General features: G+C 41.8%; 1 protein-coding gene across 4 annotated transcripts in view; it reads right to left on the minus strand.

Annotated features, from left to right (window-relative positions):
• FRMD4A (FERM domain containing 4A) overlaps positions 1–20,548 on the minus strand; it is an 849,800-nt gene that overhangs the window by 379,382 nt on the left and 449,870 nt on the right. Inside the window, exon 1 of one of the 4 annotated variants that reach the window (XM_059892526.1) lies at positions 12,011–12,458. The exons of the other annotated variants lie outside the window; for them this stretch is intronic. Coding sequence (XP_059748509.1) covers positions 12,011–12,076 — 66 coding nt within the window. The 5' untranslated portion in view covers positions 12,077–12,458. Of the gene's footprint in view, positions 1–12,010; positions 12,459–20,548 lie in introns of those variants that run through there. 4 annotated transcript variants of the gene reach the window in all.

Consider the following 20,548-nt stretch of genomic DNA (forward strand, 5'->3'; position numbering starts at 1 on the left):
CTACAGGTCCCCGTGCAGGAGTTTTGGTTTCTCTTGGTTGGAACTAAGGTTTACCCTGGTGCTAGGCATGGTAGTCATTACCCAGCTTTGGACAGACCTTCCCTCCTCCTATGGCATTTGGAAGAAGCAGTGGGTAGGATGGTAGCTAGCTTGAGTAAGCAGATGAATTTTTCCTTCCCTTCTTCCCCTTACCCCTTTTCCTCTCTTTCTGTTGCAAGCTTCTTTTATCTAGTTGGGCTCTGTCCTGGGCTTCATGGAACAGATTTTTTTCCATGACCATCCAGGCAAAGAAAAGAAGTATAACCCGAATCCTTCAGTTTGACTCCCACTCATCCTTGCTGGGAAAGGTTTGGTGGACGAAGATGAATCTATTATTTGCTTCTGAGGTGACAATGACATTGTCTGTGCTCTACTTGTATTTCATACCAAACTCCACACTAACCTTACCCTTGTCTAAACCAATGTTGTCTATTTCAGGAACTCTTCTCAAGGTTTTTTTTTTTTTTTTTTTTAAATACAGTCCTTTCCTTAATTCAAACAACACCTTATCAAATAGGTACCCTTGTTTTCCCTGGATGAAGAAACTAAGGTAGGAAGAAGTGGAGTCACCTGTCTGGGGTCCGCGGTAAGTGGCCTCACAGTTGATGAACTGTTACACTCTCCTAGATGTGCCTAGAATTGAAGACATAAGAAACCTTTTGCTTATTGGAAGAGTTTTCTTTTGTCCCTAAAACTCAGTTCCTGTCCTTGATGAGGGTCTCTGGGGAAGTGAAAGAATGCTGACCTAATACCTGACCCGGCACCTGGAAGGTTACTGAACACCTACCCGTCAAGAGAAAATGAAATCATGTTTGTGAAAGGTTTTTGTAAATCACACACACACACACTCTGTTTTCCTGTTACCACAACAGCCTTCCTGGGCCTCACCATCTACTTCTCTCCCTCTTCATACAATATCCTGCTATGATGGCCACGTTTCATCCATCTGAATTCCCTAAAGGTCATCCAGCTAAGCCCCACTTTTTTTGGTGGGATAAAAAGATTTTGAGAACTCCCTCTTGAGGATGTTTCGTTTGGGTACAGAATTAGTTAGTCCAGAGTAAGACCCTCTATCTCCATCAATTCAAAGACACACATCCCATCACAAAAGAACAGATCTCAGTCTTCCAGGACCGGGAAGAAAACATAGCATTTTGCTGATGGAAACCTTGCTTACTAACCAAGCATCCCAGAATCCCATTCAATCTTTATGATAGTGATCAAGGGGAAGAGAATGTCAAGTGGAAGATATTAATGGCTTATGTGGAGGATTAGTCCATATTCTGTCTTAGCAACCCTTGCTTCATGGACATCAAATAAAGGACTCATCAACATGCTGGCAGGATTATTTCAACTAGTCACCCAGGGAAAGAGGGAAAAGGCAGAGCTCCTGGATTGTAAGCAGCTGATGGATCTTATTCCTCCACAGGAAAATTCTTCACATGGAACCTGGGTATGATTTGCCCCCTGCCTCCTCATCAGAGCTTCACTTGCCCTTCCCAGCATGAGACTAAGTCAGGCAATCGATGGCCGCAGCGTGGAATGATGGCTTTTCTGCATGGCAATAATGGCTGAGTGCATGTGCTGTTAGGAGTGATGTCACGGCCAGGTCCTGAGGAATCAATAAGGTTGCCAGGATGCCTGTGTGATTAAGAAGTCAATAAGCTGACCTGTGTGGGACTGGTCATTTAGATTGGCTTTCAAGGCCATTTTGCAAAACCCTTTTTCATGTGCTATCGGTTGTGGATGGATTTTGATAACTAGCATTGATCTGTGATATTTATGAAGTGCTGTTTGTACTGGTTAAACTGTGTAATTGCACCTAGAATGGACAGATAAATAATGTCCTTATCTGTGGTATTGACCACCCAGGATTAGCTGAATATATATGTAGTATACTTCCAAACAGTCAATGGAGGTTGACTTTTGATTTATCTTTTAGCTGTCAAATTTCAGTTAAGCATTGGGTGGTAAATGACCCACTCTTAAATCTGCTGCTAATTTCCATGCTTCCTTTTCCCAGAGAGGAGAAGTTTAACATGCACTTTTCTTCAATAGGAGAAAGGTTCATCTTGGTTTAAGTGATATCTTTGGTACTGCAGAAAGGGATGGTTTTCTCTTGGGCCATCGGCTTGCTTTCTCTCCTGTGCCCAGGAGTGTGTCACTCCCAAGGGTAAGTGCCCATTTACCCAGGTGTCTCTGTAATAAGCCACATTGTCTGTATTTGCCCTAGAAGAGGAAAGAAAACGTTTGAATCTATTAGGAAGTTGGGTGACACATTTTAGGAATGTGGCTTATCTTGAGTGTGCCTTAGAGGGCTCCTGTAAGTCAAAATGCCAAATGTTTTCTCAATATCAAATCATGGCCAAAATGAGAAAAAATATTTTCAGTGGGCAAATCCTTAGATTTAAATGAGGATGAGTAGGGGATTCTATTACTGTCTGCTTGCATATCCTATACTATTTGAATTTTAAACCCCTATAGCATGAACACAGATAATAGACTGTTGTGAAACTTGAAGGAGACAGTGAATCACATGTGTGAGAACAAGGTGGTCACAAATGACAATGAGACCATATTCTGACTTTAATGCTATAGAAGAATATATTTTAGATCTTATTTGATTTGCAAGAAAGAGTCATTAAAAGTTGTTTTTGAAAGGAATGATACTACCTTCCTGAATATTTTTAACTTGAGGGATAAAGGATGAAGGGTAGAATGGAGAGTCAAGGTGTGTAGAGACAAGGAGAGCAGCTACAATGTCAACACAATTGTCCAAATGAGTGATGATTAACTCCAGAGCTAGAATGATGGTGAAAGGTTGAATACATGATGTTGGCAAGTTATAAATGCTGGAAGGAAGAATAGTGTTCCTCTCTACTGAGGGGCTAGAGGAAGAAAGGTCCTATAAGTTCAGGTAAGTACACAGGAGATGGGGGAGATTTGGAAGATGATAAGCATAGCTCTGAATGTACAGAATTTTTGGTGCATGAACGTTTTGACCTGAAACTAAAGAGGGAAGTCAAGCTTGGAAATGTAGGTCTGGATTTCAACAGCAGACACATAACCACTAGACAAGTTATTAGTCAAGTGTGAGGGAAGACATTCAAGAACACAAAAATTTACTTCTCATGGACTTTTTCTCAGGAGCTTACTGGAAGATGATCTCCAGGAAAAGAAAGTTAAACCTACAAAGAGGAGAACCTGAGTTCCAAGAAAAGGAGAATGAATCACAGGACAGGTGCAAAGAGATTCCCAGAATAATGGTGAAGAAAAGGGAGCCTCAAGAAGACAATCATTTAGGAGACTTAAGAGAGCTAGTTGAATTGGTGTAGGAGGATGGAGGGATCTAGGAAGGATGCCTCAAAAAAAAGAAAAAAGAATAGATTGAGTGGCAAAAAATGAATTTGCCAAATTGAAAGGAGAGACACAGCTCTATTGAAGATCTTAGAGAAAAATACTTGATGGGCATAACAGAATATTAAGTGAGCGAATAATTAAATAAGGCAACTATTAATTCCTGGGAAAACATAAAGTTGGAAAATCCAGGCTATGTAATGACACTATACAATAGTTGTCAGCTGTAAACAATACCTTGATAGTCATAATAAAAGTGAATTTTGATTTAAACTGTGATATAGATACTTTGAGAAAATAGGAAAGGAGATGTGTGAGCCTGTAGGGATGTGGAGTAACAACTGAAGTAAATTCTAAGCCTCATCTCTCAGGGTGGCAGCATAAAATGCCCAAAATTGAGTGATTAAGAAATCACAGTATAAACAGATGATCGAGAAATCTGGCATTAACTACCAGAAGCAACAGTTGAAAGAAAATGTCCATGGCGCCCCTGGGGAGAGGGACTCAAGAGATGAAAAGAAGTGGAAATGGAGCCTGCTGTTTGTGTTTACAAATTGTCCAGTATTCTTCAACTTTAAAATGCTATGAAAATTGCCATGCACACGTATAATTTTGATAAAAATGAGAAACTGTCAAGAGAAAGAGCAATGTTCAAGATAATTTGAGCCAGATAAGGCCTGGGGGTAGTGAGTGGTAATTAGAAGGGCATTCATGGCCCTGAGAAGGTGTGCGTGGAATGCTGACTGCAGATGCTGGCTGTGGAAGCAGAGCCGGATTGCCAGACCTCTTTCTGAATGGACAGATTTGGGTCCAGATACTGGGGTTATTTAATTCAACGAGTAAATGTTTCAGGAGACCTGCCTCATTTCCTCTGGTGTCTTTTCTTTCAGTGTCTTGTTACCGGGTTCTCTGTCCATGAATATGCTATTGAAATGGCTGTTGAAAATGGCCGATAGCTTAAAATGCCTAGCTTTTAAGCTACACCTCGGAAAGAAGTACCGTACATCTTTTGAAACAAGATGAGGATAGACAGACAAAAGGAAAAAGACAAACACATCAGCAAAGGCACTGCCATCAATTCTGGAGCCAGTCCTGAAGGGTCATTCATGCTTTTGAGTGATCTCACCTTTTTTTTTTGGCTATGCTGCATGGCATGTGGGATCTCAGTTTTCCCACCAGGGGCTGAACCCACACCCCCTGCAGTGGAAGTGTGGCGTCTCAACCACTGGGCTGCCAGGGAAGTCTTGATCTCACCTTTTGAACTCTTTCCCTCAGTGTTGGGTTGTGTTTGCGTGTATGAATGCTCACGCATATACACATGTGTTACTTCCTTTTGTGAGCCTAGCAGCATTGCAGCAGCTACAGAAGCCTCAGAGTGGTGACAACTAATTATGAAACACTACGCCTGATGTGTCCCTTTTATCTCATCTTGCAGAAGCCTTGCATTCCCACGAAATCCCCCAGTGGATCTTTGTAATCCTGGAAAGGAAGTGTCAATATGGAAACAGCTGTTGTTGAGATAGTTAGATGACATTCTAATGAGCTACGGAGGAAACTCAAGGCTAATGGGACTTGGCTGCAAATATTCTTTCTAGACAATTAGACACACGTGAGAAAGCCTATAGTCCCCAGGAATGCAGAGAGGGGTACACTGGGCTGTAGGTATCACATCCCCTCATTCGTACATGGGCTTTTATCCTCCCAAGCCATGTGGGATGTCGAACACTCTTCCTGGCTCTCTACTGGGAGCTGCAGACTCAGGTCCCTTTGCTAAAAGGCCCCACCAGGGGATCCCAATGGAGAGCAGAAGCCAAGCACAGCCTGTGCCCAGGGCTCCGTTCCCGTCCGCTGCTGGGTGAGTTCAGGACGAGGTACCTGCTGCCATTTTGGAAGGAGTCAGGAGAAATGGCCATAGGTTGATGTGGTTGAGGCAGGGAGCAAATACTGTCCTTTCACAGAACCCAAACCCCTGATCATTCAAAGGAAAAGGTTTGGTGATGGGAGTGAGAGAGAGCTTTAGAGGCAAAGACATGGGATATAACCTTTTACCATTAGGGACTTAAAATCGATGCCTTGGGACTTCCCTGGTTGTCCAGTGGTTAAGAATCCACCTTCAAATGCAGGGGATGTGGGTTTGATCCCTGTTTGAAGAACTAAGATCCCACACACCACAGGGCAACTAAAGAACCCAAGCACTGCAACTAGAGAAGCCTCCGTGTGCTGTAACTAGAGAAAGCCCGTGAGCCACAACGAAGACCCAGTGCAGCCATAATTTACAAATAAATAAATGAAATTTATTTAAAAACCCACCAACCAACCAATACCTTTTATAGGAGAAGGCAAAGGAAGAAGATCATTTACTCACCCAGTGCCTCCTCTGCATCAGGCATGGCTCTGGGTTCTTGCTCTAAATGACCTCTTTTAAACCTTCACTGTGATCCTATAACCTGGGTAGTATTAGCTACATTTTGATGAGGAAGACAAAGCTCATCAAGATTAAACACTTGCAAAACTGTGATTGAGACCTCAAATCCATGCGACATTGAAGCTCATTCTCAGTATTCTTTAGAGATGTGTTTGTAGAGATACAGCAGAGCATTCTGTGCTTCTGAACAAGGCTGCCTTCAGGAGAAAATATTTTACCAGAGCCTAAACAGTTGAGGTTGAATCAGAGCATAACCTACTTGCAGGAAGGGAAATGCCAACTCCAGCCCCCTCCATCCATTCTGTCTCACCTAAAAGGGGGAATCCCTGAGAAGTGCTGTAAAATTCACAGCCTAAGGCCATAGGCTTCTAAAATAGTGAGACCTCACACGGGACTATCAAATGCCCCAATGCTCACCTCACCGCCTCATTGCTAAAAGCCCATTCAGCACAGTTCCTTTTATACAGTACATCATGTCCACCTTGAAATTACAAGGTTTCCTCAAAGTGAGAAACATTTTAAAGATACAGTTCAGTTGAACAAGCATCAGAGCCAGAGTCAGACATGTAAGGAGTGTTGGAACTAAATCAGACCAGAAAGCAAACAAACAAACAGCAACAATAGAAGCAATGATTTTTATCCTAAGGGCATTAATGGAAAGGTTAATTATATAAAGGAACAGATGAATAACATAAACAGAGAGATGGAAATTCTAAGAAAGAATCAAAAACTCTAGAGATCAAAAACACTGTAAGACAAATGAAGAATGCCTTTGATGATTCCATCAGTTGACTGGACATGGCTGAGGAAGGAATCTCTGAGCTTGAGGATGTGACAACAGAAACTCCTAAAATTGAAAAGCAAAGAGAAAAAAAAGACTGCAAATAAAACCAGAATGGAATATGCAAGAACTGTGGGACAGTTACAAAACATGTAACACAGGCATAATGGAAATAGAAGAAAGAGAGAAAAAAAGAAAAAACAGAAGCAATGTTTGAAGAAACAATGACTGAGAATTTCTCCAAATTTAGTGTCAGGCACAAAACATAGATCTAGAAAGCTCAGAGACTATCAAACCAGACAAATCCCCCTACCTACAAAACCCTAAAATCAGCCCCCACCACAAAACCACACACCAAAAAACCCCACAAAAACAAACAAACAAACAAACTACACTTAGGAATATTATTGTTAAACTTCAGAAGATCAAAGACAAAGGAAAAAAATCTTTTTTTAAAAAAGTATTTTTCCTATTTTTCCATTAAGGTTTATTATAAGATACTGAATAGAGTGCCCTGGGTTATACAGTAGGACCTTGTTGTTTATCCATTCTGTGTATAATAGCTTGCATCTGCTAATCCCAAACTCCCAATCTGTCCCTCCCCGCTGCCCTGCCTCCTTGGCAACCACAAATAGATTCTCTGTGTCTGTAAGTCTGCTTCTGTTTTGTAGATATGTTCATTTGTGTCATTGTTTAGATTCTACATATAATAAGTGGTGTCATATGATACTTGTCTTTCTCTTCCTGGTTTACATCACTTAGCACGATGGTCTCTAGGTCCATTCATGTTGCTACAAATGGCACTATTTCATTCTTTTTATGGCTGAGTAATACTCCATATTATATGGAATATTACTATTGGAATACATGCGTATATATATTTTCTTTATCCATCCATCTGTCATTGGACATTTAGGTTGTTTCCTAGATGGTTGGCTATTGTAAATAGTTTACTTTACTCTATGCTATGAACATAGAGTAAAGAAAAAAATCTTGAATGTGTGATAAAGAAAAAATCTTGAGAGAAGTCAGAAGGTAGGTGGGAGTCACTGATGAATTCTACTGAACATTTACAGAAGAAAGTACACCAATTCTCAACAGCCTTTTCCAGAAAACAGAAACAGAAGACTTCCTAACTCATTCTATGAAGCTAGCATTGCTCTAATGTCAAAACCAGACAAGGATATTATTAGAAAAGGAAACTACAGACTGATATCTCTTGTGAACATAGATATAAAAATCCTCAACAAAATATTAGCAAATAGAATACAACAGATATAAAAAGAATTATATACTATGCCCAAGTTGGATTTATCCCAGGCTGTTTACACATTCAAAAATTAACTAATGTATTTCATCATATCAGAAAGCTACAGAAAAAAATCACATGATCATATCAATATATGCAGAGAAGGAATTAGACAAAATTCAACACCCATTCATGACAAAAAAAAAAAAAAAACCTCTCAGTAAACTAGGGCTCAGAGGTAAACTTCCCCAGCTTGATAAAGAATATCCTCAAAACCCTACAGCTAACATCATACTTAGCAGTGATAAACTTAAAGTTTTCCCTCTAAGATCAGGAACAAGGAAAGGATATCTTTCTCAGCATTGCTTTAACATCTTATTGAACAAAGTCCTAAATAATACAATAAGACAAGAAAAAGAAACAAAAGTTATATAGATTTGGAAAGAGGAAATAAAACTGTCTTTGTTCACAAATGACATGATTATCCATGTAGAAAATTTGAAGGAATTGACAAAAATATACTTGGAACTAATAAGTGATTATAGGAAGTTTACAAGATACAAAGTTAACATACAAAAGTCAACAGCTTTCCCAGATATTAGCAATGAGCAAGTGAAATTAAAAATGAAAAATATATTATCATTTACATTGTGTGTGTGTTAGTTGCTCAGTTGTGTCCAACTCTTTGTGACCCCATGGACTGTAGCCTGCCAGGCTCCTCTGTCCATGGAATTCACCAAGCAAGGATACTGGAGTGAGTTGCCATTCCCTTCTCCAGGGAATCTTCCTGACTCAGGGATGGAACCCAGGTCTCCTTCATTGCAGGCAGGTTCTTTATTATGTGAGCCACCAGGGAAACCGTCCCATTTACATTAACACTCCCCCAAACAAAATGTTTAAGTATAATTCTAACAAAATATGTACAAGATATATATGAGTAAAATGAGAAAACTGTCATGAGAGATACCAGAGAGGAACAAAATAAATGGAGAAATATTCTATGTTCCTGGATAGGAAGGCTCAATATTACAAGAATGCTAGTTCTTCCCAACTTGATCTATGTGTTTAATACAATCTCAATCAAAATCCCAGCAAACAATTTTATGGATATCAACAAACTGATTCTGAAATTTATATGGAGAGGCAAAAGATACAGATTAGTTGACACAATATTGGTGAAAAAAACCAAGTCAAAGAGCTGACACTACCTAACTTTGACTTACTAGAAAGTTACACTGATTAAAACAGTATGCTATTGGTACAAGAATAGATTAGACCCATATAACTGAATAAATAGCCCAGAAATAAACCTACATAAATACAAAAAAAAGTGATTTTGGCAAAAGAGCAAAGGTATTGAAAAGATGCTCAAAATCATCTATTATTATAAAGGAAATGCAAATTAAGACAATAATAAGATACCACTACCTACTTATCAAAATGGTCAAAATCCAAAACACTGATAATACCAAATGGCAAGAATGTAAAATAACAGGAGCTCTCATTCAGTGGGAATGCAAAATGGCACAGTTTGGAAGGCAATTTGGCTGTTTCTTGCAAAATGAAATATGCTCTTATCATATAATCCAGCAATCAAGCTCCTTGGCATTTACTCAAATGAACTGAAACTTACAGCCATAATGGAACCTGCACATGGATGTTTATAGAAGCTTATTCATAATTGCCAAAATTTGAAATTAAGTTCTCTTTCAGTAGGTTAATGAATAAACAGACTGTAGTATATCCAGACAATGGAATAATATTCAGTACTGAAAAAATGAGCTATCAAGCCATGAAAAGAAATGGAAGAAACTTAAATTCATACGGGCTTCCCAGGTGGTACAGTGGAAAAGAATTCACTTGCCAATGCAGGAGATGTAGGAGACTTGGGTTTGATCTCTGGATTGGGAAGATCTCCCTGGAAGAGGAAATGGCTACCCACTCCAGTATTCTTGCCTGGGGAATCCCATGGAGCCTGGAAGGCTACAGTCAATGGGGTCTCGAAGAGTTGGACATGACTGAGCACACACGCCTAAATTCATATTGCTAAGTGAAAGAAGCCAAGCTATATATTTATGATTCCAACTATATGGCATTCTGGAAAAGGCAAAACTATGGAGTCAATAAAAAGATTATTAGTTGCTAGGCATTAGGGGAGAGAGATGTAGGAACAGATGCAGAACAGAGGACTTTTAGGGCAGTGAAACTACCTTGTGTGATACAGTAATGGTGGATACACATTATTACACATTTGTTCAGACAACACCAAGAGTAACCCTTAATGTGAAATATTGACTTTTAGGGATAATGATGTGTCAGGGTAGGTTCATCAATTGTAGCAAATGTACTACTCTTATTGAGGATATCTGTAGCATGGGGTGTTGTGAGTGTGTGGGGACAGGGGTATATGGGAAATCTTTATACGTTTTGCTCAGTTGTGCTGTGAATCTAAAACTAGTGTAAATTTATTTTTTATGAATTAAAAAATAGAGTGTCAGGAGATTGATCTGGAGATGATAATGGTAGGATTAACTGGAGGAGAAACACTGGATACAACAGGAGGATAATTAGATGCTTAGCCCAAGTGAGAGTAGTGAGGACCTAAACTGGGGCCATGAAATTATGGGTTGCATTTCTTGAAAAGGATGGAGGGTGTGACAGCAATCCTTTCTAGGACCTTCCAAACAAGACAGTGGAGATGGAAGCATTGGTAAAAGAGCATAGGGGTACAGGTGGTTAAGGAGAGAAGGGTGATATATTAATGACTTGGTGGTATTTAGAGAAAACAACTCCTTGGTTAATTTTGTACCCCCTCAAACTAAACTCACATCAACTCTTTGATATACCACAGACCGTCCCACGCAAGACCCTATGGCCACCGGCCACCAGCCCCACTGTGGCAGGCAGTGGTGGCTGGATAGAGGATATCAGCCATTAGAGAAACCCTCTCATCCTGCCATTCCATCTCTTTCTACTTCAGATAAAGTAAGGATGCTAGCTGTGGGTCTCCCATCACTGGAAACCCAGAAGGACCCTCTCAGTTCTTGACAACTCTCCTCCTTAGGGCGTAATTTCCTGGCCCTATGGCCAGAGTGACTGTGAATCCCTGAGATCCCGTTTCCCAGCCCTGGAAAAGTTGATTCCTTCTGGGAATCCTGCCAGCATCATGTTGCCTCAATTTGAAGACAAATTATAAATTAATAAAGAGAAAAAGCCCCAGACTCTCACATCTGCCAAAACACACCATTCCCCGAAAGGTTCCTGAAAGGGCTTCAGTGATGCAGAGTACAGAAAGAGCCAACCTTCCGAAAGCCTTTTCCAGATTTGAGAGGCAGGATGGCTTGTCCTCCAAATGCACTCCAGCTGCCTTTTCCCAGGGCAGAGACAGCGTTGTTCTTGGAAGGTAACCACCTGCATGTTTCACACAGTCTGGAGTTTCCTAAACCCCCACCAAGCAGACAGACCCTATCATTGACAGAAAACCCCCAGGAAAGACTGAGAAAGACTGTGGCCAGTGTGGCACAGCAACACTGCTTAGGTTGTTACAAACGCCGAGGGTTTTCAAAGACTGTGTTTCTGAGCTTATCACAGTACAGAAGTTGTCCCTGTCAAGTGCTTTTTCTTTAAAAGAGAGGATCATTCAAACAGCCTTCCCTATAAAATCAACTCCTGAGGAAGTCTTAGTAACCTGATACCTATGAAAGAGGAAAGAGGCAGGGATCCAGGCATTGGAGAGGGGGCTTCACGCTGCCCTGCCCTCTGCATCCTTCATCAGCAAACTACACACTTTTCAGGCAACCCTCCCCTTTTTTCTAGAGGGATTGCTTCCCTTTACAAACGAATTTGATTTTCCTCGGCAATGCCTTTTGAAGCTGCTTTGGTCTCTTCTGGCAAACGCTTTTTATTTCTTCATCTCATTCATTCCTACTTGTGCAAGTTATTTGGTTTAAAAAGCCGCTACTCTGCTTTGTAATCCATATAGACCAATCTGCACAGCTCAGGCATTTAGTGACTTTATGGTTTTCTCCCCCTAGAGGCACAGGAGGAAGAAATTAACAAGAGCACAGGAAGGATTGGATGATTGTGGAAGAGACTCAGACCCAGTGATGGGGACACGAAGACCCTGGGGGTGGCATAGGGAGGGTCTGCTTTTACTTACAAACACATCCATGAGCAGGTGTTCCAGTGTCACCTCAAAGTCCTCCAGTTTGGCAGCTAAAGTCATAACGGACGATCCGCTGGGTGATCTGGTCCCCCCTGACGGCCCAAACCTGTACACTCCTCCGCTCGGAAAATTTGGTGACAAATTTAATGACAAGGCAGAATCGCCACTAATGGGAAGTAGAAACTCTCAAAAGAGAACAGAGCATTGCAGACTGTCCAGGTAGAGCTTTGTAGCCAGAAATCATAAAGGATTGGGGGAAAAAAAGGAAGCTGTATTAAGGGTTCTGTGGAACCAGTCTGGATATAAAATGATGTCACGCAGTGAAGAATCCTGGCTCTTGATAACTTCAGGGTCTGAGGTGCCGTAGGAAAGGCAGGGAAATCCCGACAGTGGGTGAGAGAGAGAGCGAGAAAGCAAGATGGGGTGAGTAGGGAGAGTGGGGAAGAAATGGACTAAACCGTCTGGCTCTGATATTTATAGGGCCACATGTTTTTGACTCCAGCCCATTTCTCAGTTCACTTGTGACCTTTCATAAACGGCCAAACACACTGGAGCGTATTGTAGAGCGGGGGCAGTGGGTCCCGCCGAAGTTGGCTGTGACCGATGCCGGGGCAATTCACACAGACACACCATCAATGGTTCTTTGTAAAACCCCCATCAGACCTTGTTCTGTACATGATGACAGAAAAGCACATAGTCTTGTGAAAAACAAGGAAACGACATTTTTCCTCAGAATATTATTAGATCCTTAGACTCACCCCCGTCCTGCGTCCTCCCCACCCCCTCCTCTGTAAGAGTAGATAAACATCAAGGAAAAAAATTGAATCTCTTTGCGTCAACTCCTCAAGCTTCTGCCAGTGAAAGACTATCCACTCAATCTTGCAAAGGCCATTTCTTCTTTTCTGCCTCCAAAGTTTGCTTCTTCTTGTTTTTACCTAAAATGTTTTAACTGTGGTAAAATAGCATAGCATGAAATTAACCAGCAAGCCTTCCTCAGCGATCAATGCAAAGAAATAGAGGGAAACAATAGAATAGGAAAGACTAGAGATCTCTTCAAGAAAATTAGATACCAAGGAAACATTTCACCCAAAGTTGGCTCAGTAAAGGACAGAAATGGTAGGGACCTAACGGAAGCAGAAGATATTAAGAACAGGTGGCAAGAATACACAGAAGAACTATACAAAAAATATCTTCACAACCCGGATAATCATGATGGTGTGCTCACTCACCTAGAGCCAGACATCCTGGAATGTGAAATCAAGTGGGCCTTAGGAAGCATCACTACGAACAAAGCTAGTGGAGGTGATGGAATTCCAGTGGAGCTATTTCAAATCCTAAAAGATGATGCCGTGAAAGTGCTGCACTCAATATGCCAGCAAATATGGAAAACTCAGCAGTGGCCACAGGACTGGAAAAGGTCAGTTTTCATTCCAATCCCAAAGAAAGGCAATGCCAAAGAATGCTCAAACTACTGCACAATTGCACTCATCTCATACGCTAGTAAAGTAATGCTCGAAATTCTCCAAGCCAGGCTTCAGCAATATGTGAACCATGAACTTCCAGATGTTCAAGCTGGTTTTAGAAAAGGCAGAGGAACCAGAGATCAAATTACCAACATCCGCTGGATCATGAAAAAAGGAAGAGAGTTCCAGAAAAACATCTATTTCTGTTTTATTGACTATGCCAAAGCCTTTGACTGTGTGGATCACAATAAACTGTGGAAATTCTGAAAGAGATGGGAATACCAGAGCACCTGATCTGCCTCTTGAGAAACTTGTATGCAGGTCAGGAAGCAACAGTTAGAACTGGACATGGAACAACAGACTGGTTGCAAATAGGAAAAGGAGTACGTCAAGGCTGTATATTGTCACCCTGCTTATTTAACTTATATGCAGAGTACATCATGAGAAATGCTGGGCTGGGAGAAGCACAAGCTAGAATCAAGATTGCCGGGAGAAATATCAATAACCTCAGATATGCAGATGACACCACCCTTATGGCAGAAAGTGAAGAGGAACTAAAAAGCCTCTTGATGAAAGTGAAAGAGGAGAGTGAAAAAGCTGGCTTAAAGCTCAGCATTCAGAAAACGAAGATCATGGCATCCAGTCCCATCACTTCATGGGCAAATAGATGGGGAAACAGTGTCTGACTTTATTTTTATGGGCTCCAAAATCACTGGAGATGGTGATTGCAGCCATGAAATTAAGACACTTAATACTTGGAAGGAAAGTTATGACCAACATAGACAGCATATTAAAAAGCAGAGATAATACTTTGTCAACAAAGTTCTGTCTAGTCAAGTCTATGGTTTTTCCAGTGGTCGTGTATGGATGTGAGAGTTGGACTATAAAGAAAGCAGAGAGCTGAAGAATTGACACTTTTGAACTGTGGTGTTGGAGACTTGAGAGTCCCTTGGCCTGCAAGGAGATCCAACCAGTCCATCCTAAAGGAGATCAGCCCTGGATGTTCATTGGAAGGACTGATGTTGAAGCTGAAACTCCAATATTTTGGCCACCTGATGTGAAGAGCTGACTCATTGGAAAAGACCCTGATGCTGGGAAAGATTGAAGGCAGGAGGAGAAGGGGACAACAGAGGTTGAGATAGTTAGATGGCATCACCAACTCAATGGACATGAATCTGGGTAAACTCCTGGAGTTGGTGATGGACAGGGAGTCCTAGCATGCTGCAGTCCATGGGGTCGCAAAGAGTCGGACACAACTGAGCGACTGAATTGAACTGACTATATTGAAGTGGCTAGTTCAGCAGTTTTAAGGACATTCACATGGTTGTGCAACCCACCTCCAGAACTTTTTCATCTTGTAGGACTCAATCTCTATACCTATTAAACTGTAACTCCCCACCACCCCAGCTCCTGGCAGCCCCCATTCTGCTTTCTGTCTCTATGGATTTGATGGCTTGGTACGTCATGTAAATGGAATCATACAATATTTGTCCTTTCGGTAACATCATGTTTTCAAGGTTCATCTAGGTTTTATCTTGTGTCAGAATTCCTTTCCCTTTCAGGGCTAAAATCTTGTATCTTAAGAAAGACCACTGCTTTGGACAATTTTTCAGGCCTGAGTAAATCTCTCAGGAACACTTGGTTGTCAAGCCTACAGTGGTACAGATGCCACCCATCCTGTTACTGTCCTATAACAAAAACAGCCTTGGTCTACTGAGTTCTGTTCTGTTCCTTAAATAATTGCTGAACAATCCATGCAAATTCCAGCTTCTGACTCCAAACAAGTATGACCACTTAACAGTTAATATTGATGCCAAAGGAGAAGGTGGCCTACATGCATTGGAGAAGGGAACAAAAATATGAAACTCTCTGGTTTATAATAAAACTCGTCCCCTTCTCATGAGCTCTTTAAAGTGGGAACAGCTGAAACTCTCCAATTTAGTACCTTCCCATGAATTTTCATTTTCCCAAAGGAGGTATAGACCCACTTTACTCGGCATATAACATCTAAGCAAAGCAAGCATAAAACAAAGCACCAAGAAAAGAACTGATACAAAGCATCATGTTATTTATAAAGCAGATTGCGAGTCTGTCAGAGTAGTTGAGCTTGACAGTCAGTCATAAATTGTACATAAATGTTCTCTGAATTATAGTTTTGATTCTGTTTTCAGGCCTCTAATAGGGGAATTAGAGTGGGTTTCATGACAAGCATCTCTTGTTAGACAAAGGCACCATGGAGGGGGCGACGGTATTGTGATGAATGGCTCTAATAGCCAAGACTGTACAGAAAATATATTTCCCTGATGGGTGAACTCATATTCACAGACCTCCCTATGAGCTAATGTGTTTCCCATGTCTGCAATGCAGGCAAGTACCAGAGCAAACGATGTCAGCCACCAAGACTCAGCACCAGCAGAAGTCCTGCCATGTAGCTGCATTTTTTAAACAGGTAGAGTTAAAACTCTACCTGCCCTGAAGGAACCCAAAATGCCAGGTACCTGCTCTCACCACATCTAAGAGTGACCTGTTGGCCTTATAACCTGGAGACTGTAGGAGAGGTGAGGTGTATGCACAAATGTAATACTGTTCTGGTCTCCTGAGACGCTCCAGAGAGCTTTCAAAATCAGGTTTTCTTGAGCCCCTTGCCTTTAGAATTCAATTTGGACAAAGTATTTAAAAAATCTGGGATTTCATAAAAGATATACTTGTGTATTTCTTTAATCCTCTTCCTGGGATAGACAGGGATCAGCCTATGGAGAACAGTTAATATTTCTCATTTAAGGCAGTCTATCTCCCAGTCTCAGCAACGACTTTACATGATTTTAAAGGCAACCCAAGACATGGCTTCTCTTAAAATATACACAGCAAACTTCAGGGACAAGAAACTGTGCATAATTTGGAGTGTGAGTAATTTATATTCTTGAGCTAGAGCTCTAAGAACGATGTATCAAAAACATCCTGCTTTTAGGAGTAAAGCTGCCTTGCTGCTGCTGCTGCTGCTAAGTCGCTTTAGTCGTGTCTGACTCTGTGCGACCCCATAAATGGCAGCCCACCAGGCTCCCCCGTCCCTGGGATTCTCCAGGCAAGAACACTGGAGTGGGTTGCCATTTCCTTCTCCAAGGCGTGAAAGTGAAAAGTGAAAGTGAAGTTGCTCAGTCATGTCTGACCCTCAGTGACCCCATGGACTGCAGCCTTCCAGGCTCCTCTGTCCATGGGATTTTCCAGGCAAGAGTACTGGAGTGGGGTGCCATTGCCTTCTCCAAAGCTGCCTTAACAGTTTCCAAAGGGGAAAAATGGACTGGAAGAGAGTTAGTATGAAGGGAGAATAAGGAGACTGGTAGTGAATTGTGGATGTCACGCATATGAGGTAGTAACTCTAATTGATACACATTTTTGGTAACTATGTTTGTTTGTTCAGTTGGTCAGCTGTGTCTGACTCTTTGTAAACCCATGGAAAGCAGCACGCCAGGCTTCCCTGTCCTTCACTATCTCCTAGAGTTTGCTCAAATGCATGTCCATTGAGTCAGTGATGCCATCCAACCATCTCGTCCTCTGTCATCCCCTTCTCCTCCTGCCTTCAACTTTCCCGGCATCAGGATCTTTTCCAGTGAGTCAGCTCTTCGAATCAGGTGGCCAAAGTATTGGAGCTTCAGCTTCAGAATCAGTCCTTTTAATGAATATTCAGGAATTGACTGGTTGGATCTCCTTGCAGTACAAGGGACTCTCAAGAGTATTCTCCAACACTACAGTTCAAAAGCATTAATTCTTCGCTTTCAGTCTTCTTTATGGTCCAACTATCACATCCATACATGACTACTGGAAAGGCCATATCTATGGAGAAGTTTCATTGATGCTTATATTAAGTATGGATGCTTATTTGTTCACTTATTCACACAAGCTTTTAACAAGTATTTATTCAGCAACTGGGCCAGATATTGGGATGAGTCCTTGTACTGCTAAGAAGATCAAGACACAGCTCTTTCAAACACATGAAACGATGACATCACTAATTATTAGAGAAATGCAAACCAAAACGACAATGGTGTACCACTCACACTGGTCAGAATGGACACATCAAAAAGTCTATAAACAATAAATGCTAGGGAGGGTGTGGATAAAAGGGTGTGAGGGTGTGAACTCTCCTACGCTGTTGGTAGGAATGTAAGTTGGTGCAGCCGCTGTGGAAAACAGTATGGAGGTTCCTTAAAGAGAGAAAAATAGAGCTACCATATGACCCAGCAATCCCACCCCTGGGCATATACCTGGTGAAAACCGTAATTCAAAGCTACATGCACCCAAGGGTTCATTGCAGCACTATTTACAGTAGCTATGACAAGGAAGCTGCCTAAAAGTCCATCAACAGAGGAATGGATAGAGAAGATGTGATACATATATACAATGGACTATTACTCAGCCATAAAAACAAGTGAAACTGTGTCATTTGCAGAGATGTGGGTGGACCTAGAGACTGTCATACAGAGTGAAGTAAGTCAGAAAGAGAAAAACCAATATCTTATATTAACGTATGTGTGAAATCTAGAAAAATAGTATGGATGAACTTATTTTCAATGCAGAAATAGAGACACAGACATAGAGAACAAACACAGGGATATCAAGGGGGGATGGGAGGTGTGGGGTGAGTTGGGGGGAGTTAGTATTGACTACTACTATGTATACACTACTATGTCTAAAATAACTAATGAGAACCTACTGTATAGCACAGGGACCTCTACTCAGAGCTCTGTGGTGACCTGAATGGGAAGGTAATCCAAAAGAGAGGGGATATATGTATACATATAACTGATTCAGTTGGTTGTTCAGTAGAAACCAACACAGCGTTGCAAAGCAACTATACTTTAATAATAATTTTTTTTAAAAAGACATGGCTTTTTCTTTGAGACTTACGGTCTACAGAAGACATGGCAAGATGTGCTTATACAGTTTTATAGTATCCTTTTTTGAGAATATGAAAAAAGGATGTACTTCCTTATTGAGGAGCACTGACTCTGGGACTTGGGAGATGAGAGGGTTCACTGATAGAAAAGAAAGAACATGACTTCCACCCCATGGGAAATGAACAAGAATGAGTGAGGTGTAGAGCACATGTCCTGAGATGGGGTTTGCAGAGGTAAGTGGCAGGGGCGTGGCTGGGGGCAGTGATGGATCCTGGGGGTCTGAGCCCAGAGACCATTGGGTTTGAGAAGGTAGCAGCCAATGTCTCAATATTGGCAGCTCAGGATCCTGACACCATCCCACAGACATCACTGTGATGGTATACATTTCATTAAGGAAACAAATACACTTCAGTCATTGACCAAAGCCTCATGGCCACCTGAGAAGGATCTGACACTCACCACTGTGTTGAAGCTCATCAATTGAGAACAATTAATCAGCAACACATCTAATATAGTAGGCAAATGCTAGAATCTGCTCTGCACATTTAAATCATAACATTGGTGGGTATTTTTTAAAATTTCGAGTTTCTTTCTCTTTGAATCTCACTGACCATTTCCTTCTACCAAAGTCCATGAAAAACCTCCTTCAGCAGTCTCAGTATTTTGGTGACAGGACTTAGATGAAAGAAAAGTCCTTGGAAGACGGATTGGCAGGATTCCTTGAACAGACATGAAACCAGTCTCCCTTCAGTCCTCTCCAGGGAAGCTATGGCAAACCAGTCTTTGAGACAGAACCACGTTATTCTGCAGCTTTGAAACAAATCATCCACTTCTAGAGCTTGAGCATTGTGCAGAGGTGAGGTTCTCTGGTGGTTCAAGTTATATCGGACAGTTTCTATTATGTACGATGGTGTGCAAGCAAGGGGCTTTCCAGTTGGCACTGTGGTAAAGCATCCGCCTGCCAATGCAGGAGACTCGTGTTCAGTCCCTGGGTCGGGAGGATCACCTGGAGAAGGGAATCTCTACCTGCTCCAGTGTTCTTCCCAGGGAAATCCTGTGGACAGAGGAATCTGGCAGGTTACAGTCGACTGGGTTGCAAAGAGTCGGACATGACTGAATGACTAACACTTTCACTTTTTCACATCGATGTACTTGTCTGCCAAGTTTCTGCCTTACCTTAAAACTAGAAAGAGAGGGATTTTAAGAATATGCATGCTTAAGTAAAACAGGCTCTTTTGATGGCCCTACAGACAGCTGCCTGTCTGGGTCTAGTAACAAAGGCTCGCCTGACTGCTCCAGCTGTCGCTCAGAGAACAGACATGTTAATTTAAAGGTTTGCCTGTACAGGGCCTGTGGCAGGCTGGCACTGCCATGGCTCAGGGCAGGGGCCTCTATCAGCAGCCCATGCCCCCAGTGTCTGCCTCACTTCGTTTGTCAGATAGCTTACACAAGCAACCTTGTCTTCCCCACTCACCAAGCGTTTTCAATTTTGGCAGCCTCTCTGGCAAATACAAAGGCTCTGTTTCTCCGCATCTGTCCTCTCTACCCAACTCTGGCCCTGCCTCCCATACCCGTATCCTCTAGTCGTTCACAAGGATGAAGTTCAAGACTTTCCAAACCAAGAGGCAGTGAAACTCGTGTCAGGCACATGCATTGGTGCTCTGGGCTGATGATGGAGAGAACACATAAATATTTGTCTGATTTCTTTCAGTCCTGCCACCTGTCACTTGCTCTACCATTTGGAGTAAAAGAAGCTTGTAGAGATTCCAAGCTCACCCCCTGCAGCACACCTTGGGATGTGCCGAGGATAATCATTCCAACTCCACCACCCATACCTTTCAGGGCACCTTGCTTTCTGGAGTTCAAATGCAGGTTGTGGGAGCAAAGATCCTCATCCTTCCAAATCTTTTACAGACATTTTGATGACTCTTTCTCATCTCTTCAAGTGGCATAGGATTTAAAGATTTCCATGTTTTCCAGGGATATTTTAAAAATGAACCCAGTACATTTAAATAGAGTGCTTTGAGCTAGTCTAAAATAAGAAGTTGTGGGCATGCAAACTATGGGATGGTTACTGCTCGCTATGAACTGAATGTTTGTGTCCTCATTATGTCCACAAGTGGAAGACCTGACTCCAGTGTGATGGGCTCTGGGAGGTGATTAGGTCATGAGGG

Source organism: Bos taurus, chromosome 13 (genome assembly GCF_002263795.3).
Source record: "Bos taurus isolate L1 Dominette 01449 registration number 42190680 breed Hereford chromosome 13, ARS-UCD2.0, whole genome shotgun sequence".
Taxonomy (NCBI): Eukaryota; Metazoa; Chordata; class Mammalia; order Artiodactyla; family Bovidae; genus Bos; species Bos taurus.